General features: G+C 40.8%; 1 protein-coding gene across 6 annotated transcripts in view; it reads left to right on the top strand.

Annotated features, from left to right (window-relative positions):
* The window catches only part of MARCHF8 (membrane associated ring-CH-type finger 8), a 97,855-nt gene that overhangs the window by 7,370 nt on the left and 66,046 nt on the right, over window positions 1-24,439 (top strand). For 5 of the 6 annotated variants that reach the window (XM_088060062.1, XM_005520571.3, XM_014250249.2 and 2 more), the window contains exon 2: window positions 14,344-14,522. In XM_088060062.1, coding sequence (XP_087916188.1) covers window positions 14,427-14,522 — 96 coding nt within the window. In that variant the 5' untranslated portion in view covers window positions 14,344-14,426. Of the gene's footprint in view, window positions 1-185; window positions 285-14,343; window positions 14,523-24,439 lie in introns of those variants that run through there. The other variant, XM_014250250.2, reaches the window with a different exon arrangement.

The following is a 24,439-nucleotide window of genomic DNA, read 5'->3' as shown; positions in this document are numbered from 1 at the left end:
AATGGCAAGAAGTTCAAACTTATTATTCTTTGACCTTTCCTAATCCATCTGATTACTTTCTTAAATGAAATGTCTGGCTTTGTTTCTAGTGAGGCAGTGTGCAATGACGTATTAGAACTTTAGCTTCAAAGCAGCAGAAGATGGCCCTGCTGGAGCCCAGTGCCTCGTACTAAGTCTAAGTGCTCTTGGCATTTTACCCCTGCTCAGTAAGGCTGCATTTGAGATGCTGCTAGTGAAGTGTGGAAGCACCTCCTCTACATTACCTGCGTACCAAGTGCAGCAGGGTAAGTCTGACATATGCTTTGCTGTCTTTTGGTGGTGTTTTTCCTCCCAGGATCTCCCATGGTCAGTGTTTGGTGTTTTGGGGACCCTGAAGCATTTATACCTGCTCCAGACCTAGGCTTTTATTTACTGGTTGTGTTGATATCGGCTTCCCCAACCTCAAGGCAAGGATCCCAGCTCAGTTGCTGTTGAACATGTGTGATTCAAGATACGATTTCTCACTCACTTTCCTTTGTTAGTGATACCCTGGCAAGCATAGCATCATGTGGCCCAGCAGCCTGAGAGCAAAGAACTCAGCATCAGTTCCTTATGTAGAGAGGGAATTAGATACATCATGCATTTTATTCTTGGCTGTGATCTTTCATTGTGTCCTGTTAGATATTTTTTATGGTTGTTTGCTTTCTCTGTCTACTTGAGCTCTACCTGTCAGCTTGGACACATGTTCAGTCTGTCTCACCCATCTTTGCCCACTGGGAAGTTTTTAGTCGGCATGCTCTCACTATGCAGAACTATAGGTGCTTTGCAGAGGCTTGGTAGAGCTGCTATACCCCACAGGCATCGTGCTGGTTGGCTGTTTGTCAGCTGCCTTTTCAAGTCCTCATCAGCTGCTCTGTTAAGGCTCTCTGCTCTGTAAGACCTGCATAGGTTTGGCTAAAGACAGCCTGTCTTTACTGTCTATGCCTTGTTCAGGGGAGGAGGATGCGGGGATGGTTCTGCTTCAGGGTAGATGCTCTGCTCAAGGAAGGTGTGTTTTCCAGTTGCATCCTGATGCTCTGGCGATATCTCCCTTTCCACATGACACTACAAAGCATACACTTATCCCTTGTCACACAGTTTGTATTGCTACTTCTATGAATAAAGGAAGAGAAATTCAGAGCTGATGATCCAGTCTCTGAGTGATTGCCTTTGAGGTATATCCTGTGTGGCTCATGGGCAGGTCTTTGTGGTTGATGTAGTCTAGCTAGTGCATATGAGAGACATCTGAGCCAGGAATTGGGAATTAAAAAGATGATGAAACTGTTGGGTTTCAAGTCTGAAAGTAATTGTCAGCAGGGGATGGGAGTGGAAAGCAACTTGACTGTACACAGTGCATCCCACCAAGGCCAATAACACGGACATACTGCAGCACAGGCCTGCTTTTCTGAGCTGTTTATTCCCTGTGTCTAGCAACCCCTCTGAGTCAAGGAGAGTTGGCAAGTTTCTGAGCCAAGCCTTTCTTCTGTGGGTCTTTTTTTCTTCCTTTATTGTAACATGCCAAAGAAGGAAGAAAATCACTATCAGGCGAAGTCATGCTTTAACTTGGTGAGCAATAAAACAGCATGTTACACTGTCTCTGGGCCTTCTATGACCCCTTCTGTAAAAGATGCTGCTCCTGCATGACAGCTTGCAGAGGGATGTGTTACTCAAGCTTGTGCATTCACCATTGGTATGTGAAGATGGCTGTACCTTTCCATGTTTCTTCATCTCCCCTCGCCATTCCTTCTAGGCTTTGAGTGAGAAACTTGAAGACGTTAAAAAGTACCTTCTTGGGTATATGATGGCTGCTTTGTCTTTGCTGATAGATGATGGCTTTGAAGAGATACTAAATGTTGTATTGGAAATTCTTGTGTAAAATGTAGCCTTAGAAAAATTAACTAATTTGCAACTGAGTACAGCTCCAGCTCAATCAGACAATTGCTAAAAATAATCTACCTTCTAATTCCACTGGTGATCTCTAATTAGAGAAGTCTTCTAATTCATAAACTGCATATAGGACAAGATTGGAGGCTGAAGTGGTTTTGCCAGTCTGGAAAATCTGGACAGAATCAACGTTTGAGGAGGTAATTTTGGGGAAAGACCAGGTGTTCCAACATTGATGGTAGTAACTTTGCACTGCATTTATGCTGAGTCTTTGCCCCAGCTAAATTACAATTTTTCCAGCAGGGTCTTTTTTTGAGGGAGAGAAGATGCCTGCCATGGTGGTCATCTGCTTCCTACAGATTTTATTTTTCCTTTAAAAAACCCCACACCTACCCCAGAAAACCCAGTCCAGGAGCACTGAAAGGAACATTATATGTGTGTTACATTGTTGTTTCCTGCTTGAAGTTGTTAGGTTGAGCATTTTAAGACAGCTGTGTGGCTTTGCTGCAGAAGCAGGACAGCAAAGAACAGGGAGCCTTTTCAGCTGAGGTATTTCACATCTCCTAAGATTGGGATCTGAATACTTTTTAGCCTCTTGTCGATTTAATTTCTTAAGTTGGATGACTTCTGTCATCTGTAATGAGGCAGTGAGAGACCAGCTGTCCTTGCTGAGATGTGAAACTTCTGTTAACTCTGCAGGAAATGTAGGGGATGTGATCTTGTACCAGATTATTTCTTTGTGAGTTTATTGTAATGTTGCCAGGTAATGCCATTCATTGAGTAGCATGTGTCCCTGAAAAACAAGGAGTGTAACTTCCTCTGAGCTCAAGGCTTTATGCCCTTTCAGAGAGAGCACAGCCAATGGAGGAGGACCATGCCTGGCACAAGGTCACTTGTGACGCAGAGGGGACCATGCCTGTTCCTAGGCACGGCACTGCTTCCTGTAGCACCCACAGACTGAAGGGAATGATTGGGACCTCTAAGAGGAAAGCAGCAGTGTTTTGGTCACTTGTTGGTTCCTGTCACTTCAGAAATAGCAGAAGACATCTTTAGTCTTTATATACCTTGTGAACATCTTGATGTGCTGTACAGCCTATGTGTGGGAGCCTGTGCTAAAGATGGGACTATCTAGAATGGAACAAGCCAACTGTTTCAAGTGAGCAGAAAACAGAGGAGATTTTTGTCTTGACTTTCTAATATCTGCTGCTTTGGGAATAGGAGGTAGTTTTCTTTTTTTCAATTGAGAAAGGCAAAACAAACTTGCATTTGCCATTTAAAATGATTAATAGAAAAATACATCGCTGTCTCTCCATTAGTGTAATTCGGCAGATGTTCAAATTATTTGTCTGTGGTTATTTTTCATCTGCTGTTTGGGAGAGCAAATGTCCCTGAGTATTATCGTAATTGTAGCTACTTAGAGAAGGAAACCAAGAAGAAGGTCAGCTGGTATGGGTCCTGGAAAACATGGAGGAGAGTAGGGCACAGTTCTGTGGGTTTTTCTCTCTGCAGCAAAGGGCACTGTCGATGTAAAATTCAACAGGTTTGATGCTTGCCTCTTTCTCCAGCAGCAGATTTTCCACAAGGACTGTTGATACTTCAGCTTAATAAATAAATAAATATTTTCTTCTCGCTTTCAATTTCAACAGATAACCTGATAAAAACTAGTGTTTCTTCCAGATTTTGTCTTCATGAATGTTTCAGGTTTTACAGTAGTGCTCATATGCACCAGAGTTGCATCAGCCTTGTTTTAGCACACTTGGCTTATCTCACTGGCTCCTGTTTAAACTAATTTAAAGCAAAGACTATCTGCTTGGGGAAGAGACAGAAAAGCCACTTCTAAATGTGATTGGCTTGAAGAATGTGACATGTCAATTGGCATGAGTGATACAGCCATGCTCCTGAGTTTTATTTCTCTGTTTGGAGAACTTTGTATAGCAGCATCTTTTACTGCCTTGTAGATATGCAACAGCATCCCAGTATCCATTCCATTGTGTTGTTCCAGCTATCACCAGGTTCCTTCAAAACCACCTTTTGTCCCACAGAATTTTGCTATATGATGGCTTGGGCCTCCTCTCACCCTTACTAGACACTTGGAGATTGCCAGTTTTCACTCCAGCATGTGTTTCAAAGCAATAATTTAAGAGTAGGTCAGAAGGGCATTGCAAGTCTGCCTGTTCTCCAGCAGCAAGAAACAGACCTGTGCAGTTCTAAGTGTTTCTCTTTAGAAAGCACCATTTTTCAGTACCTGGGCATTTCACTCTGTCTCAGTAGCTTTCTGCAGCTGTCTGTGTTTGGCTGGCAATGAGGAGCTAGTGGATCATAGCTGGACTTTAGAAGTGCTGCTGTAATTCTGGTGATAGAAAGCTGTTATGGATTTGCTTTAATAAGATTCTATACAGGTCTTGCAAGTGCATAGGAATAGACCGGTGGAGTTTTCTGCTGTTTCTCTATGTTTCTCATAAAATCTCTTTTAGTACTTTTAGAAAAGAAGAGGCTAATACTGGATGGGACAGAAAGGGTCAACACTTGATTGCTGAATTGAGAACAAGGACAACGGGTGAGGATGCAACTGCTGGACACAGTTTTCTTGTCTGTACAAGAAGGCAGTGATTTAAAAGAATCCACAGTCATGTATTCATCTCATGATTGCATCCAGTGGCTATTTTAGGTACAGTGGGGATGAATGGCCCTTTATAGACTGTGGTAAGAAATGCCTTGTCTGTGGGTCTCAATAATGCCAATCCCTTCTTTTCGGGTGGCACAGAGCACTGTTGTGAGGGAAGGATGGTCAGAACCAACACACACGTGCCAGCACGCTCGTGTGAAATAACACCCTCATGAAGGGAAACTCTGCGGGTTCTCCGCCACTGCCAGTGCATGTCAGCGTCAGCTCTGGCACAGGCAGCTGGGGTGACACTGTCAACCATCTGAAATCAGTTGCCTGGCCTTTAAACTACACCAGGGCCACTCAAAATATGATAGGCACATGCAGCTTTTTTAGCCACCCAGCAAATCCCATGACAAGGTTGCAGCTGTAAGAGGCTGTCTTGTTCTGGCACTGGGAGGGATTTAGTTCTGTTCACAGATATGGGCTCTGTCTCTGGGCTTTATACAGCTTTACTTTTTAGTGATAGTGCTATGACACAGAGGTTCTTAAACTCTTCATAGCATAATTTTCATGTTGAAGTTGATGAGAAATACCATGTTTGTCTGGCAACTTTTTCAAATCAGGATCTGGCAAATTTTGGTGACAATGCATATTTTGTTGTAGCACTTCAGTCCGTGCTCTTGATTGTGCCAGGTACTGTACATTGCCATGGTAAGGAACGATACCACCCCACAAAAGATACCTGTGTGGCTGGAACAGCCTAGAGGTGGGAGGTGGAAGTACTCTTATCCTTCCATTGCACCGAAGTGGCTAAAGTGAAGAACTCCAGTGGTTTGCCTTCCTGAACCACAGCCAGTGAGCACACCTCTGTGTTGAAATAAAGATGGGCAGCAGTGTCAGTGGAGCTGCGGACTCCCCCAGCACCGTGTTCTGCCTGGAGGATAAGTTCTCATGCAGGTTACAGGATTGGTCCTTCCCACATTGCCTTTTGCATGGGGATTCTTGAACATGGCAAATGTACAGAGAAGGTATCAGAATGTAAGAAGATGGAAATATAAAGCCTTTCAGGAAACATACTATGTCTAAGTATATTTCCCGATAAAAATTCTCACTGAAGTCTGTTATACTGTAATATTTTAATACGGTATTTCCCTGTATTTAAAATGCATTTAGAATTTTTAAATTTGGGGGATAGCAAATGACTTCTGGGTAGTTAGTTTGGCTTCAGAAATCAGGTTACTTTAAAATGTGAGAATTTGTGGTTGAAATCAAACTCACCAGTGTCATGCAAGTTAGCAGAAGAATCAAGTACAGGATGTTTGGTACACTGCTCTTTTTACTCTACATTTGAACTTCTGAAGATCCTGGTTTTAGGCTCTCCAGTTGCTTTGGGCAATTCTTAAAGAATGTGGTTTATAGGTGTTTCTTCAGAGTTTAAAGGTTTGTCAAACTGATCCAGAAATCTAGATTTTATTAAGACTTCCACAGCAAAAACATGTTGTAAATTAAACCTGTAAGTAAAAAATTACCTTACTTTTAACTCATAAATCATTCAAAATAAATACACTCTTATTTGCATGGCTTTGGAAATTTCTTACTCACCCAAAGACAAAGAAGGAATGATTTCACGTTTCTTCAAAACACAGAATTATATATATATATCAATAGTATATTCTTTTTACTCTGCCTTAAGTGGACTGTTTTGCCTGGTAGCAGTTAAACAATAGTGAAGAATGTGGATTAAGTGCCTGTTGTTTGTAAATGGTTTTTACAACTGTTCATCTCTGATGTAATGGAAAATACGTGGTGTAGCACAGAATTTTCCTAAAGATGCACTGTTCTTATCTCTGTACAATATAAAATGTGAGCAATGTCCTCACTGAACAATGGTGAGATTTTTCTGTTTCATCACTGTCTTGCACTGTAAATATTTACACTGTTTGAGAAACCCAGGCTTTTGTTGTCTTCAATGTTAGTGTATGCATTTTTTAATAATCTTTATTAATTTTGAAGATAAAAATACAGAGCAATTTTTCTTCGGATTTCAGAACTGATTTAGAGTTTTGTGAACCCCAAAAGGATTATAATTGAGAATGGGAAGGAATCATAAATTATCTATAGGTGTTACATTGTATCACGTGGAGTTGTTTTATCTGCAAATAGTTGGCGCAGATTTCTCTCTCTGGTCTGTACATGTATTGGTACGTCTGTTCTTCCACTGTATTATAATCTTCATTACATTTTCTTTTAAAATATATCAATTGTCACATGGAGTGCTTTGCCAAATCATAATAATCATAATGATCATGTGGGCTTTTTTCCCAATAGATGTGCAGTTATTCTGGGATGGGGTAGTCTGGGGTGTTACTTTGTCCTTGACGTCACTTGCTGTCTTTCTGAAGTATGTCATAGTTTTGTGGGTTTTGGCCTTTGCGCATGAGTAGGGGTGAGGGGAGTGTTTTTTGTATTCAGTAGCTGTACTGTGGACCCTTCTGTGCTGATTGCAGGATGATCTGCAATTGCAGTCAACCAGCTGCAGTAGTCATGGTGGACCAGTACCAAACCTGTGTTCCCACTAATGGAATCCATGTAGGTTACTGCTGTGCTTTGCTTTTGGTCATGCAGTGAAGAGGGAAAGACAGCTTTTCTCAAAAACTGTAGGAATGGGCATAATACTGTGGCATGTTCTTCTCTGACAATGAGTATTATAACAAAGCAAGTCTTCATCCGTATATTTTAGAAAAATTTAAAGTTGTGTGATTAAGACATCCTAATTTTTGATCTGCAGGGTGGCTTCTGTGCCAAATTGGAGGGAAGAAAGCCTCTTGTAGAGAGGGCCATTAATTTCTCAGGAAGCCAGTCTACTCATGCTGGGAGTTGATGGGATCGTGGTTAAAAGTGATAAGGCAAGCCCCAAACAGGCTCTGATGTAATGTCCTGCTTGCAGCAAAGCTGTAAAGACTCACAGCTTGCTGTGAGTGTGATTCATGTGCTAGACTTGCTCTGTTCAGAGGCACGTCAGGACAGGAAGATGTCTTTAATGTGAAGGGGTGAGGAGAAATCGTGATTATTGAGGCAAAAGAGTGAATGGCACCCCCTTATGCAAATAGATTTGGGAATTCAATGGAGCAGGTAGAGGAACTTGCTGGCTGAGAAAACAGGAGGCCTGGCTGTTACCTCTCCCTGGCCTCTCCACCATTAGGACTTTCCAATGTAGAGAATGAAACTCTTGCTTTACTTCTTTTTCTTTCTGCTCATTGTAGTTAGAGACTGTCCCAGGGATTATTGCTGTTGTTACTATGGTCTAGTTCATCAAAAAAATATACAAAGGGAGTTACTTAAAAATCTCTGTGAACCAGCAGACCACTGATGCTAGAGAAGCTTTGCATCTGTAGCAGGAGCTTACTGCCCCAGATGTGTGCGGAGCACCTGGTGCTTTGTTTTTTCTACAGGACATCAGGAATGATCAGTGATGCTTCTGATGCAGGTAAATTGCTATTAGTAGCATAAGCAGACAAAAGTAATTTCTTTGTTTCTCAAGGAACTGTAATGACTAAACTATTGTGTCATTGTAACAGAGGGAAGTGACATTTGTTTTCCTGAATGCTGCCAAGCTAGTTCATAATCGCATTTATCAGCTGATTTGATTTGAAGGGAACAGTTTTTAAGGAACTTGTTTTTAGAGGTCCAGATCCTGCTCAGCTTCCATTGAAATAATGGAAAAGGGTTGCTAAGTGCTCTGGGACTGTTATTTACTGAGACTGTAGTTCAACTGCTTGCTTGTCTAGTTGTATTATAGTCATAAAAATAATCGTATTCTTATTTTGAGAGGAGTTAGACAGAGCTGGCAGATACTTCTGTTTCTCTGTGGGTTATGTGTAGTCTATACATATATATTCCTGTATATTGAAAAGCTTTCAAAGGGAAGATGGGGAACTTGCAGAATAATCTTTTGTCCCCTTTCTAAGTCTTTCTTTTGATTTCAGCTACTCAATAACATTATTTAAAAATATATTTGAGCTTTAAGTATTGAAGCTGATTAGTTTTGGGAGACTAGCAGGTGGAGGAAAGGAGGAACTGAGATAATAGAGGGAGAAGTTACAGCTAAGCTAGTAAACAGTGCAAGATATGTGGGCAGATTCAGAGCTGTAAATAGCAATAATCCAGACTTCTATCTGCCTAGTCTGAATATAAGGGTTCTTTTCAGGGTGAGTACAACATTAGAAGTGAAATGTGAAAAGTACTGCAGGAAAGGAAGTGTTAGTTCGTCTCCCTTAAGCTCTCTTGATTAGATTAGTTTGTCAAGTTAACAAATGCATTTGAAGTGCATGAGGCTTGATAACATCTCTTAAATAATGCTGTTAACAAAGTACTGATTAAGCTACAGTAAACTAAAATGAAACGCAGATGCAGGATCCTCTTTTTGAAAATGCACATCTGTCATCTCTAGAAGAGGATTACGTAAGATACATTAGTGGGGAAGAGTCCGAACAAGCTCAAAATGAAATAAAAGCCTCAAACTGAAGCCAACACAAGCCGATAGGATTAGAAATATTTGCAAATATGGAAAACGTAGTGTACAGAAAGTAGGCATAAGCTGTATCTATCTGAAATGTCAAAGTAGCTAGAAAGAGTTAGATGCACACAGGAATTTGCTAAAGTCACTGGATGAGGGCTTCTGTTACCTTCAGAACATCAATAAAAACACAAAATCAAAGGAGTTTTTTAAATAGAGCTTTGAGATATCACATCAAGACCTCCAGCAGAAAAACAGATTCCAAATCTGCATTAATAGATTATTTCAAGTCTTATTATGAGAAAGTAAGCCAACTGATGAAGATGTTGCACCATCTAGCAGCAGTCAAATTTCTTCAGGTAGTTTCCATTCCTTTTTGGGCTGGTTTTGTGCTGCATAGAGGGCAAGTTTCAGAAGACCAGGTTGCATGGCAGCAATCCACAAAGTTCAGAGCAGAATTTTCAGCCTGCATCTGAGAGGTGCCCTGCAGTCTACAGGTTGATCTATTCCATGGCAGGATTGTCACAGCAGTGGATGCTACTTCAGTGTCTGCATTATGTGGACATCAGTGATCTGTTGCTTTGTTTTTAACCCATCCACCCTGCAACAGATTGTCAGAGCACTGACATAGATGATGCTGCTCACCATCACTACTGGGGCGAGGGCAGGTGAAGAGAAGGGTAAGAAACCTTGGGGCAGACCAGAACAACTTGCAGGTGAAATTCTTTCCAATTCTCTTCTGTTAGTGACTATCATCTTCCTTCTTCCACGGGTTCCAGGGTCTATCTTTCATGCATATAAAGACATATTCTTTTAATCCAGAATACCTATTGTACTTTTAAAAGGAAACAACTGAGCCATTCAACTGGTGTATTTTTTCTACTTCTGAGTAATAAAAAGCATTTGTACACACCTACATGCATCCTCGGGACATATTTCTTTTGGTAAGGTCTGTGTACATCTGCAGCCAGTTCCACCACAGCTCCAGAGCTTCTGTTGAAGTTTTCTAGCATACCCTGTGTAGAAAGGGAATATGATGAACTTCCTGAACTATAAATGACCTAATAGAATCTGCTGTTCAGATAGCATGTATGTAGACTCTGGTAGGTACCAAACCACAGACAGGAAATGATGATTTGTGCTTACTTGCTCCATTCCAGCTGTGAATCTTTGGTGAAAAGTAGTTCAGCCTTTATTTTGGAACATGTAATGGGCAGAGGGCCTGCAGTAGGTGGCAGGTGAGGGAGGACTTCTTCTGAGTTCTTCCAACGGCACTTGACACTAACAATCCAGCAGGTTACAGATAATTTGGTTCATCTCATGTTCTTGCTGTTGCTTGAGAAACTGAGATTTTTACAGGGTGGATGATTAAAGTGGAAATTCAAGTGGTTTCCACCTACTTGTGTTATACTGAGGTTTCCTGTTGTTGTCCCTCCTCATTGTTGAGGGATACATCTGGTGCAGGTAGTTCAGTTCCCAAGATGCAGATTGAGCTCTGGTTGGGAGCCCCAGACAAGAGGCCATGAATTGCCAACCTCTTGGACAACAAAGGACATGAAGATGAGTGGTGCCAGTGAGGTAGATGAGTGGACAATGGGGAACACAGCAGGAGCAGGGAACTCAGGAGGAAGAGAGATTTGTGTGCAGGTACACTGTGATGGGATAAAAGCCCAGGGAGTTTTTTGTTGGGGGTACTTCTTGGAGACACCAGCTCAAGCTGTTTCCATGTTTCTGCACTGTGAATAAATGGTTTTGTGGAACAAGACATCTGAGACTCTGCCATGGGAAACACGGGGTTGAACCAGTAAGGAAACCTGGTCTGACTGTGTGAGTGGGGTGTGCAGGGAGTCGAGCAGGGGTCTTGTGGGCTCACAGGAGCCGCCTACTTTGAAGGGGCTTCAGTCCCAGCAGTGAAAGTCTCCAGTGTTGGGAGACTGCCAGTCTGTCAGACTGACCAGTTGGTGACTGCCAGAGAGTTGCGTGAATGGTCAGACTGGAAGGTTTCCCTAGCACTGAGTACTTCATGCTGATAACACAGAAAAACCTAATTTTCTGTTTCTGTCAGATGTACTGTTCAGGGGAATGCCCCAGTCACCAAGCCCAAGTCATGTGCATGCTTTTCCTTCCTTTTGTACTTCTCAACTACCTTGAGATACTCTGTCCTGTTTACTCTGAATCTGACTGATTTTGCTGCAGCTTTGTGGTTCTAGCAACATAATGAGGACTGGGGTGGTGTGGTTCCAGGTGTCTGCATGCATTTTAGATACTGTTTTACCTGTCCTGTAGAAAGCAAAACTGGACTGAGTGGGTGAATTCTTAGCTTCACTGAGCTAAGATCATCTGGGGGCTCTGCAGACAGGATTTTGACCTCTTCTGTCTTTTGAAATGGCATTTGTTTCTGAAGACTCTCTGCAATGGCAGTATGGCTGGAGTCCATCTTTTAGGAACCAGTGTGGCTATAGATAAGAGTAACAGTTGAACTTCAAGCTGTCCTCTCTCTTGGCATTCCCGTGTGCCCCAGCCAGCTTTGCAGGAAGTTATGAACCAACTAAAACACAGTGAGGGAGGAAGCTGAGCCCTTACCTGCCACCTCCTGGGCAAGTGTACTTTGCTGTTGGATGGAGATGCTGTAGTAATGAGGAATTCTCATTTATGTGAGGTATGGCCTAAACATCTAACTGGAATTCTGAGGAGAAGGGACTATCTAGGAGCAGTTTCCTTGCCTTAGCATTTCTTCCTTTTTGGCAGGCCTCCAGTTTAATGTGCTTTAAGTTTGGATCCCACTTCGCAGGTGCCCAGCTCCTCACCTTTGAATAAGGTAGAATGTGGAATTAATTTAGCTGTGAAATGTCCTGTGGAACTTGTCATAACTCACTTCGTGTTGGCTTTGCGTGGCACTGCTTTTCTGGCATCCTTGTCTGTTTGTACTCGGTGCTGCAGATGGTCTGATCATTCACGTAACTTTATCCTTTAATTAGCACTGTGGAGTTAAAGTGCTTTAGGTTGATACAGACAGAATTTGAGTTGTGTGCATTATTAGGGACCCAGCAGATTGGGGATGCGATGGGTGGCATCTGGGTTTAGGTAACAGCTTTCTCTAAGCCACCCTTGAACAAAGGCAGGCTTTCTTAGAGCGTCTGCCAGGCTTCTTTACCAGAGGAAGGCTGTTTCACATCATCTTTGAATACACAGTTGGATTAGATCTACTGTTAGGGCTCTTTCAAAGAATTCTAACACATGCCATCCTTGAAGTACCTGCAAAAAAAACTGGTTTGACTTGTTTGCCATCATCAGAGAGGGTTAACTGTGTTTTCTAATAATTTTCCTTGTTCTCTTTATAGTCATAACGTGTCCTTGCCTACAAGCCCAGAACCCTTTTTGAGGGGCGACACAGAGCAGAACTCACTCCCTTTTGCTCTGTTATCACTGGCAGTAGCACAGAGCATATTACCTGGCATATTTTCATTGAAGCTTAATGTTCTCTGGATTTCCTTTCTCTGTGTTTTCTTGGGAAAATGCCTTCCCTTCCTGCCTTGTTGATTGTGGTTTGATAATCCTATCTCAGCCCATGTTTATAGTCTCTCTGGCTTGGCTCTTTTAGAGGATGTAAATAAGCAGGTGTGGGGAGGATCTGAGGAGGTTCTGTATTTTCTCTTTACGCTGGGATTCAATAATGCTAGTAAATCTCATGTTTCCATTTGTCCTTCAGTAGGGAAGTGTCTTTGTTGCTAGTTTATGCATACTGATATATTTTACTTTTAAAGTAAGTGATGCCTGAAAGGTACGGAGGTGTTGCCTGTGAAGCTCTCCTGCGTGCTTTATGATGCTCTGTCTTGGCCTCTCTGGGAGTAATAGAAATCCTGCCCACGTGTCAGTAAAGCTCTTGAACTTGGCTGGGTGCTCACACAGCATCACACAGCAGATGGAGTGTGTGATTGGGATGCAGCAGGCCTTGCATACATTTTTGGTTTTGTTCATGATTTGCTCTACAACCTTTGATAATTCTTCCCCCTCAATGACAAGAGGATAGTGAACTTTATATTCTCCATATAAAGTGCCTTGGAACTTACAGGGTTTTTTTCCTATTTTTGAATCTAAACCAGTCAAAATAGTTGATTCTGTTTTCATTTTACACAACTTCAGTAATCCTGTGGAGTCTAGTGGAAATAGGCCGAGCTTTCTAGGTTTTTGATTCCACAAAAGATGCTGAATGGTCTGGTTCTATCTTCAAAACTTCCAATTAAATGTTAAGTAAAAAATGTGTGCAGTATAAATTAAGGGTATTCACTAAGTGCTAAGCTATACTACTTCCAAATTATTAAACAACATAATATATAGGGCATTTATCTAATCTCTGTTTTCTGCTTTTTCAGATTCAAAACCAACTTAAAAAAATGTTGGTATGATATGGAAACAGAAGAATAGTGCATCATTCTGTTGACCTGTTTAATATAGTCCCTGCTGTGTTAATTCCCTTTTAATCTGTTCTTTAAACACAATTGATTGTGTCTCATTTGTGGCAAGTTACATTCCAGATAAACACTCTGTGATATTACATGCTTCAAAAACTTTTTTATTTAATGTAACTTCACTAATCTAATAAAAGGTATGTTAATTATGCCTGCCTTTGGGTTTAGCATTGCCAATTTTGGGTAATTTATGTCTATCACTATCTTTCCTGTGTGTAATGCTTCCCTGTTATATTAGTAAAAGAAGGATAAAGTGTGTGTAGTCCATCCAGTGAATTCACAATCCCTAGTGAGGGATTTTGATTATATTAATCTCTAATAGTCTTAGGAAAGGAACAGCTCATGTGATATATCTTTCAACTGACAGTGGTACAGGATTATATGAATGACAAGAGCCAATTGACTGTTTTTTGTCAAAGCTACAGCATTCACATTATTTTAGGATGACTGCTGAGGCAATTCAGTCAGGTATGGGGGGATGGCAGTTTAGGAAACTTACCAGTATGGGCTTTGTTCTCTGCACCTCCAGGTAGCACACTCAGCTTGGAGAGCTGTTCTTCCTCCTTCTCCCTATCCAAGCAAACTCAAGCATATCCCTGCCCTCTAGCTCTGCTCTCAGAATGCTTTCAGAACTGATGGAGAATTTATTTTTTCATTTTGCTTTATTCAGGCTCTGACCTTTCTGGTTAAAATTCTTTCAAATTTCTGTGTCTCTTCTCACCCAGCAAGTGCACCAAAATCCAGAGAAAATAAGGCATATGTCTTGGTGCAGTGGATGGCATAGCTTTGGTTTAAAAGTTATTGCATTTCAAGCTACTTTAACGTCATCTAATATTTTTATTTTTTAGTTGCAAGGCCTTACAATGGCACGGAATGAGCACTGCATTCAAGCCTCCTTCCTGTAGATGATAGGACCAAACAAGGCGGTGTGATGAACATGCCACTGCATCAAATCTCTGTCATTCCAGCTCAGGATGTTACCTCTTCCAGAGTCTCCAGGAGCAAGACCAAAGAAAAAGAGGAACAGGTACTGTCAGATATGCTTAATTTTCACAGGAAGTTATAAATTATAGGAGTTACCAAATCAGACCTGATTCTTTTCCAAAGCCCCACCTCCTTGCATTACTGCTGCTTTTAGGGAGGACAAATGCTACCAGATTATCTTCTTATTCTTGTGTTTGCTATTTTAAAGCAGCTAGCTGCAAAATTCTAGCGATTGCTTTTGAGTAACTTCTGCAAAATGCAAGATACAGCCATCTATTTTGCATAAGAATTCAAGGCAGATTGGGATTTGGATGGTGGCTCTAATACCACTTTTGTTGAAGCTGTTACAGGTGTATTTAAAGAAAAATTATATGGAATATGAGCCCCTATATGTAGCCATGCATCCTGTTTTCCCTTGATCTTGTAGCTGTGTTGTATTTCAAAGTCACTAGACAAGGAAGGCTATAGACACCCATATGTATTCATACTGCACTGTTTTGTGGAATATGATTTGTATTCTTAATTTGGGAGGATGTGTGTGAGTGGAATCAATCTGAGGTCTTGCTGTGCTGCTAATGCAAAAATATCTGCAGTATCTACTGATTATAAGTCCAGTAAAATCCAATCAATACACTACTTAACAGTTTGTAATAGCACATGAAGAAGACTAGACTGTCTAGTCTTCACATGTCAACCTTATTTATCTGGGCTGCATCTGGTCCAGCCCAAAAACCTTAATGTGCATCATGGTTTAGTGTACACTGTACTGCATTGATCTTTTATTATCTGTCAGTTCCACAGAAACCTCTTAGTGGTTTTTTAGCTTTAATATGAAATGACGTCAGGAGAACGTTCTAGTACAGCTAGAAGAACATTATAGTACAGCTGTAGGGCTTGCTTTGTGGACTGCTCAGTAGTGGTTAACTCTGAGGAGACTTAGTGATGCTGATTACAGATAGGGTGTAGCTTATATATATAAGGGACTAGAAAGAATTCACCAACACTAACTTTGAGTAGGGTAAAAGAGTAATTTCTGATGTGTTGGGATAATTTGCCCTGACTACCCATCTCACCTGATATCTGTCCAGATTGCACCTATCAAAGTCACCAGGAGAAATAAATCATCCTACTATTGGCTTTTTTGAATCTTTTCCTTAATAACATCTTAAAATGGATTCTAGCCCCTTAGATTCTTAAACCAGTAGTTCATTAGGCTGGCATACTACTGTCTTTGCTTGCCAGAACTAGGCAGGAAGTTACTATCACAGAGGAGATGTTCTAAATCCATAAAGCACCTTGTCTCAGGAGTCTGCTGGAATCTGTCACTTCCCACCTGGTACATAGAGTTAATGCCTGGGCAGCTCCCCAGGTAAGAGGGCTCTGCTGTTTCCTCCCTTTGCTCTCCCATATGGTAACTGTATATGCTGAGAGTGAAACAGCTCCTTTGTCAAATGCAGGGCAGTGCTGTGAATTTACTACCCTGCTCTGGGGCAGTGGAGATTTGGAGGCAGGTCAGAACAACTCGTGTCTCTAACCTTGCAATGGGCCCAGAAGTGAGAGTTCTGACTCTCCTTCTAAACATGTTTTTCATTTCCAACACAGCGACTTTGGTGTTAACAAATATCCCCTGTGTTCCTTCATGATAACTAGTTGAAATGTTGATTATTGTTCCTCTTGCTGGATTGCTGTTATATTTTCAAGCCTTAGCACATTAGAAACAGGACAGAATACTTGTTTAAATATGTACAGTGTTGAAGAGGAAGTGGGACCATACAAGCAATAGATTGGGCTAACTTGGAAATACTTTGTGTTTCCCAAGTCTTGTCCTTCCTCTCTCCATCAGTGTATTCATTCATCCCCAGGTGTCCTGCATTCTGCCAAAACTACAACTGGAACAGCTGGAGCTCTAGCTGAGCTGTCAGCTGTACTGACACCATAGCTGCTCCTGTCCACATGAGCCTTTGTATTGCATAGTTAGGATGTTCAAGGATACTTTATAGTCAGAGTCCCTGTTAACTCTTGGATGCAGTCAAGACCCACTGGGCAAGACTGAATTTTGATCATATTTAAAGAATATAGTAAAGGAGAGATGGGATGCAAGAGAAAAATATTTTCTAGATTATCCTTGCCGTATTTTAAATCAGATTTTAGTTTCAAAATGCCTGTTTTGTGTTGAGCTAGCAACTCCAGGCTAAAGAGCAGCAGTGCAGCTGAACATGATCCCACGTTGGGAAAATCTGCGCAGTTGCAGGGAGTTGTTGTGCCCTAGGTAATACCTACTGTACAAGAGATTGATGCTAGGTAAAACTGAGAAAGAAGGTGTTTCAGTACAAAGTCAGTGTAACTTCTTGAAAATGTAAATACTTTCAATTTCAGTTGCATAAGTTCCCATTAGACAACATAGGTCACAGTTATTTATTGTGGTTGGCCTAGACACGGTTCTTATGTCTGCAAAAACATAAAATAGTTTTTGAGAAAAATGTGCAACGTTTCACAGTTTGATTCAAGTGCCATGATTTTCCTACCTTACCTTTATTATGTAATAAGCATAGTAAATTTCTTACTTCATCTGTGCAGGAACTGTAAGCACCTCGAACAAATGTGTACACTGTGGTCTTAAAATATTTTGAGTTGTACAAAACCACTCGACAATCTGAAAAAAATCAAACCACAAACCACAATCAAAACCAACAGTACTGTTTCACAGATAAATATGTAGGCTTACTTTGTAGTACCGTGCTTCTTAGACCAAGTGCATTTGCAGGCATGCACTTGATAGATTGAGCAATGTACATATGTACATCTCATGTACATATCTCCACTGTTTATTAACAAGCTGTGGCTAAAGCCAAGGTGAATAAATGTAGAGTGTCATGTAGTAGATGAAAATTTGTTTTGCTTTCATTGATGCTATTTCATGCCGGACCTTGGCTTGTTGGTATCTATATCCTGCATTCTAAGAAGTCCTTTGGAGGAAAGGCTCAAGAAGCACAGCAGCAGCAAATGAAGGACCAAGCTGCCTATAGGGAGAACTTCCACCAGTCTCTGAAAAATCAGTGTTTTTCTTATTCCTCAGAACATGCTTTATATCCTGCTATCTTTTGTGATTATGGATGTGGTTAGTTATCCACATTTGTAGTAGAGCTGCAGAGAAAGGATTCTCAATCTGAACAGTACAGATCTCTCACTATTTCTTCTCTTCTATGCTTCTGGTCAAGATGTATCTCTTGTATTTTGTGCTTGGTTTTATTTTAGTAAGACTTGGTTTTATTTTAGTTTTTCTTGCTACAAGAGGAAGTTTTCTGGACTACTGATTTGTGACTAAGGGAAGAACAGCAAGAAATAATTTCCACCTTTATCATTACAATCCAGTTTCTCATATTGAGTGGTGTATAATACCTGGGCATGCTTCATGGCAGATTAAATTGTAGACTCAGTACCTATGGAAGACTGTGACAAAAATCCTATTGAATTTGAACAACTGTTAAGAGGAAAGGCTTTTGCCTGACATTGCTGGTCTATGTCCTCAGTGATATATCTACATAGCAGGGCCTAGTAGATTCAGGTTAATGCCATTTTCAACATTTAAAATAGTTGAAATCTGAGGTTAGCAGCAGTATTTCATGAAACTTTGTCAGTTTCCCCAGTAAAATACGGAAGGTCATAAAGGGATTACTACTCTTGCATTTAACTCAGATGAACTGATAGCTTTAAGGGCTATTAATAACCATCATTACCTTCTTACATACCCCTCACTAGGAATAGCTTCATGCATACCTATTTAAGGGAGAGTCACTCTATTGTGTGTGAGAATCTACAACCCCCCTTCCCCTGTTTGGTGGGCAGCGTGCTGGCAGCAGTGATTCCTCATGCATGCAAAAACAAACAGCTCTCAGCACCTGAATGGAAACAAGGAAATTATTCTGGCATGTGATTGAGGTGTTGTTCTGGGTTTGTTATGTCATAGCATTGTCTTTTTGAGCGCTTTCTGCCTTCCTTGCTGAAACTGACATCTACTACAAGTTGTTAGTGTTACTGCAGTGAGTGAAGCTCCCTCAGCACTAGCTTTTCACTGCCCTACTAAAAATGTGCACCAGCCATGGCCTCCTGTGCTGTGAGCTCTGCAGATCTCGTAAGCAGATCAGGGGTGGGTGGGATCAGTGATTGAGAGATAATGAGATGGTGGTGGTGCAAGTCATTGTTGGGCACAGTACTGTTTCTTCTCAACAGCCTCAACCTGGGAATCAATACTGACTTGTTAGCGAAGATCACACAGCATTTATCACAGATGCAGATCAATGTTCTAGTCACATTTAAACTTGCTGATTCCAGTTGATCAGCTGAAACTCCCTTCTGCTCACTTCTCTTGTTTTCTAAGTGCTGTGTAGTATTACTAGCTGCTACATGCTCAGCAGAGATGCTGTGATGCTGTGATTGTCCCTGACATCTCCAGCTACTTCTCAAACCTGTCATCTGAATGGATGAAATTATAATGAGAGAAGCACATTGTCATGCATCTTCATGAAATTCTTCTGCCTTTGTAATGATCTCCTGCATCCTGTAACAGGAAAGGCACTATGGCCTGTTGATTCAAATAAGGCACGTCCTACTGGAAAGGCAGGACTTGCGGGGGAAAAAAAAGCAGCTGATGCATTTGCAAAAGATTATAGTCATAGATCAGTAAAGGTAAAGGTGTTTGCTTTGTTGTTGAATCTAGAGTGACACTTATAAGGTACAGAAGTGCTCTGTGACTTTATCCATTGAGTGCTGAATGAGGACTCTGAGTAGCTGAATCTGGTCCAAATACTCAGGCTTTGTGAGGCTGTGTGTGTGTGTTTAGTTTTGGTTGCCCATTAAACTAAATCATTCATTAAGCAGACAGGCTCTAAATCCTTTGAGAATTTTACCTTTTTTTTTTTTTGTTTGTTTGTTTGTACTGCGATTTGTGTGTTTCTGTGTAGCTATGTCATATATTAATACGGGGCCTGGCATTTTTCCCTTCTGAAGTTTGCTTTGTATAAAAACCAGCTAACTACGGGAGGATTTTTGTCTGAGTATTCTTTATCTCTTCTGTGAAAAGCAGAATGTACTTCTCCTGCTGTGCTTCTTGTAGGCATAGGCTCAGAAGTAGGTAGGAATTGTGAAGACCTTTCCTGACAATTCAGATACTGTTTTTTACTTGGTGTGTTTTTAATGGATCATAAAGCATTTCTCAGAAGAAGTTACACTTTCCACTCTTCCTGCCCCTTGCCAGCTCAAGCGCTTTCTTCTAGTGTCCCATGTGTTCCTGGCAAGAACATGACTTACCTTGCCTTTGATGTGGTACCTGAAAAACTGTCAAGGAGCACACAGAGTGTAGCCAGGCCTGAATTTAGCCAGGTCTGTAATTTGGGATTTGTTTTTGTCTTGTCACCCTGCTAGATGGTATTGGGCAAATCCTTTGGGTTCTTGTGCTATGCTGACTTCCCTCTGTGAAAGAGGACTGGCACTGCTGACAAGCATTAAGGACTTCAGGTGTATGCATAAAAGCTGAGCAGCTGGAAGCCTTTGTCACTAGGTCCTTTGAGATGTCTGCTTTGCCACAGTCCCAGTCTGCAGACACTTGTGCTGATGGCCCAAAGCTCTGCTGCACAACATGGTGGGCATGGGGTATGTGGAAAGCAGAGGGGTCTTCCTCCTGAAGATGAGCATTGCTCGATATCGGTTGTGGTGAATGTGCAAAATGTTGTGACTTTCATTAATTTCTTTTGCTCTTACTATGTTTGAGTGCAGGATGAGAAGCTGGTCCTCTCATGCCTTACTCCTAGAAGCTAGCACATGCTGCTTCCCAGCAAGCCCCAGTGAAGGGAGAAGAGAGGAGGCAGGAAGTGGGAGGGAGGGAATGGGTTGGGAGGGAGCTGCTCCTGCTTGAGGAGTCCTAACAAAAAAGTCAGATCACGCTGTTTGATTCTTCATTGTGTTTGTTTTGGAGTGTGTACAGCATGTGTGTGAGGAAAGGAGCAGATGGCTGCTGAGTGGGGATGAATTACAAAAGGCAAAGTGTGGGAAGTGGTTTCTGAAAGGGTTTTGAGGGAAAAGAGGAAAAAACTCTTTGAAAAATTTGGCAAACTTTTTGAAAACTAACAGCACTTGATACAGCAGCAGAGTTTTAGGTAGTGATTCTTCAGAGAAGTCACTTCAGCAGTTTCAGATTTTGCAGTTTGCTTATAATCACTCATTTGTTTACAATCTCTGTTTTGACTTTGCTTATTGCATGTGAACTCCTTTCTTTGATGTCTCAAGACCAGAAACTTAGAGTTAATGATTACTCTCTCTAGCTGTTGCATTAACCTGAATTTTAAACCACCTCTCCAATATTAACAAAATCTGTCTGGCTTTTATTAGCAGCTCACTTAAATAAGCTAAGAATTATTCTTAAAAAAATACTGTACTCTAAAAGAAGTGCTGATGCTGTTTAATTATATGGTAGTCATCTATGCTTTGGTGGTGTATGGTCTGTTAATGTTTCTGGTGTATGTTAATGTGCAACAAGTTTCCATAAAGGGAGCCCTGGACGTGAGCTCATGACTTTGGAGTTTATACTTTTTTTCTTCCCTGGCAGAAGCATGCTTGTTTGCCTTGTAATGAGACATGTGTGTCAGTCATGATCCCACGGTGGTGTATATATGCATATAAATACCTGTGTTGCTGAAATCATCACAAATCCACAAAGACATTAGGCAAGACTTGGTTGTAGCATGCAATGATTTTTATCATTCATTGGCTATACTATTTCTTTCAAGAGAGGCTATCAGATTCATGCAAACTGATTTTTAAAGTTCATTGTTTATTAAAGGTAATTTCTGTAAATGAGACACGCCAGAAGTACAGGTTTTTTTCCGCCTGTAGGATGTTTTGCCTCGTGCATTGATGCATTATGAATGACTTTGTTGATTTGATCTTTCAGACAGATGTGTTCCTTTGCCTGCTGAAATAAAGTAGGCTGGGTTTGGGGTTGTTTTTTAGGGTGTTTTGTTTTGGGTTGTTTTGAGAGAAGAATGAGGACTAACAATTCTGCCAGGGAGGCATGGTGTAGTACCCTTAATGTACTTGACCCTCAAGGAGTTCTAGAACTGTGTCTGGTTTTAAACTGCTGATTCCCCTTAAACCCTGCACCCCAGTGGTTTACATTTAAAACTTCAGCAAAATTATATATAGGCTTAGATTTACACCTTGAATTTAGCTAATTCTACTTGGCTTTATGCCATGTATGAATAATTCTTGACAGGGGCAGGGGGAGTTGTTCAGAAATTGCTCCTCCCTGCTTTGCTGAAATCTAAGCTCTTAGGAGTACAGCCTTCTGAGTCAATAGTCCTCACACCTAGAAACAAAATCCACCTTTGGGATTCATTTAGCTTCTCTTGGTCCCAGAAGTGATGGTCTCTCATCTGCTGTTAAACATGTTTCTCTCTGGCACACAACATAGGTCCTGTTTTAGGAAATTTCTTATGGAGATTTTCACATGTCAGCCACAAGTCAAAGCATAGTTTTATTACTGAGCAAGCCTATATGTATATTCTGTGAAGTCAGTGGTTGAAATTCAGAATTTAATAATTTAGCAGTCAACAAAGGAAGGAGCGGAATCACGTGTTTGTCAAGGCTTAAGTTTATTTACAACCCAGTCCTCTCTTCCTGTAGATAAGCACTACTTCGATGTTGATGAAAAGAATAAAATGGCCTGTTTATAATTTTTTCATTTGCTTGAATGTAGACCTCATCTGATTCCTTGTGCCCCTAGACTTAGAGGTAGCTGTTACTATCAGGGAGAGGGTTGTCCTTGATTCTGCAGCATTTGACTTCACTCCTGTGCTAAGTGAGCGCTGCATGTTTCCACCATGTTCTTTAAGGGTTCAGCGTTTCTGGTGTTCCTGGAGGCAGGAATCTGGGGCTGTGTCACCAACTGCTTTGCACACACCTTGTGCATTTGTCAGGATAACTGGAAGTGGGTGTGTTTAGCACAGATATTTCATATACTCGTGTTCTACGAGTGTGGAAGCAACTTTTGGTGTATTTTTAACATTAGAACATTTTTAGTCATAAGTTTGCATCTTATGCTTAGGTTTTTCAGAGACCTCTAAGTAATGAAATGGAGTGTACATCTAAATTTTTTGTGTAACCTTCCGAGGTCTATATCAAAGCTGGATTTGGAGTCACAGATTTCCAATGTGCCTCACTGCCTTGAAGGAAAATTGTATTTCCTACTCTTTGGTACTTACACCTTGGAAAATCACTGCTGTAGGTCTCACAGACATAGAAGTATGTATAGCTATTTTTATCTAAAAAAGTCAAATCAGGGTTTTTTTCTAACTCTCCAGTCAAATTCACTCTCTAGTGTGTTCATTAGTTAAGTGCACTGTATGTAGTATCTCATGTGATAATTATAGATTGGCATCAAATTCTTAAAAGAATTATGAGATTATCCTTTTCCTAGAATTTAGAGAGATGAGCCTGAGAAAGGTCTTATAAAAGTCTAAAAGAGTTTTAGTCTTGGTGTTTTTGAATATCACCTAATCAAATGCCTTATTTTTCCTGTAAAGTGGTGAAGTAGCAGCCTTGTAATGAACACATAGATAGCTTTTGCTGAATGGAAAATTGCAAAATCAGATGTGTTTTAGCCAGCTGTGACTAGATGCACACACCCCATGTCAGTTGTAAAGTTTCTCCTGGCAATCATCTGCCTGCCTATTTCTAGTAATATTCCCAAGCAGTAGATGCAAGAAGAGGTGATTAATGGGTTGTTCAGGTTGAAACAATATGTGTTTATCTCAGCCAGTGGTTTGTGTGATGCTTTCTTGTTTCAGTTTTTTTATGCATAATAAGTGAAAACTTTTGATTGATCCAAGAAAATACCAAAGAGTTGTTTGGGCTTGGTTTCCCTCCAGTATTCTTAGGTATGTGTACTGATACTCAGCATGTTATTTGGGTAGAGATTGCAAGGTAGCCTTGTATGCAATGAAGTGAAACATTTGCTAATTTTTGCATCTTAATTTCTCTGAGCTGGTTAGCTTAACAACAGTTAAGCAACTTTGTTCTGCACGAAGTACTGGAATGTGATGTCCTCTTTGGCTGCTAACAAGCTTCAGGTACTCCACAGACACTGGAGTTACTGAAACATCCACACGCAGATTTGTGGCAGTGACTCCTAAATAGAGGGGTTTCTGTTTTCCTGCTCCACAGCTGGGATATTTGGGAGAAATGAAGCACAGCTGCATTTGTTAATGATTGCTTCTGTGCAATCTGTACCTGTAAACTTTAAACCATAGCTGTTTTAAGCTGTGATAAGGGAACCACTAGGGTACTTCATGGGAACATAGGAAATTAGGACCACTGGGTACTGCCAGTGCTAATTTGTGCTTAATCTAAGAAAAGATACCTTCTCTCTTACAGCTGGGAATAGGACTGAGTTGGTTCTCTTCTGTGTTTAGTATGAAAAACTTGACTATTTGGCTTATAAGTGCTCCAAATTAGCAAACAAAAAATCTGTATCGCTGCAGAATGATGAAGTTCATGCAGAAGGGGAGCAGGCATGGTAGAGTACAGATTAAAGTTTTTTGAAAAAACACCTCTTTTGTATCTTTTAAATATGTAAACCAGAACATACTTACCTGTATGTGTATATATATATATTTATATATAAATGTAATTTTAAGACACTGGTAATAAAGGGCTGATTGTCCTAATTCATAGCTGGAGTCAACATAAAAGTAACATATTCCACCCCCAAAACCCTTTCCCATCAATGTGGTTGAAAATGGCTTTTTTATTTTAAAGATTCCTTTGAAGTTTGTGACACTGAAGGCCAGGAGGCGTGGCCACATCTGACTTGGAATTACCTGTGTTATGTCACACGTAGCTACTCCTGTATATTGAACTTGTAACTCACGGTATTTGGAAGTGGCACTTTAGCTTCCAGCCTTGATT

This window comes from Pseudopodoces humilis, chromosome 9 (assembly GCF_049639895.1).
Source record: "Pseudopodoces humilis isolate 2021_Gansu_Grassland_sample_001 chromosome 9, ASM4963989v1, whole genome shotgun sequence".
In the NCBI taxonomy this organism is placed as follows: domain Eukaryota; kingdom Metazoa; phylum Chordata; class Aves; order Passeriformes; family Paridae; genus Pseudopodoces; species Pseudopodoces humilis.
This window is presented reverse-complemented; position numbering and strand designations above follow the sequence as displayed.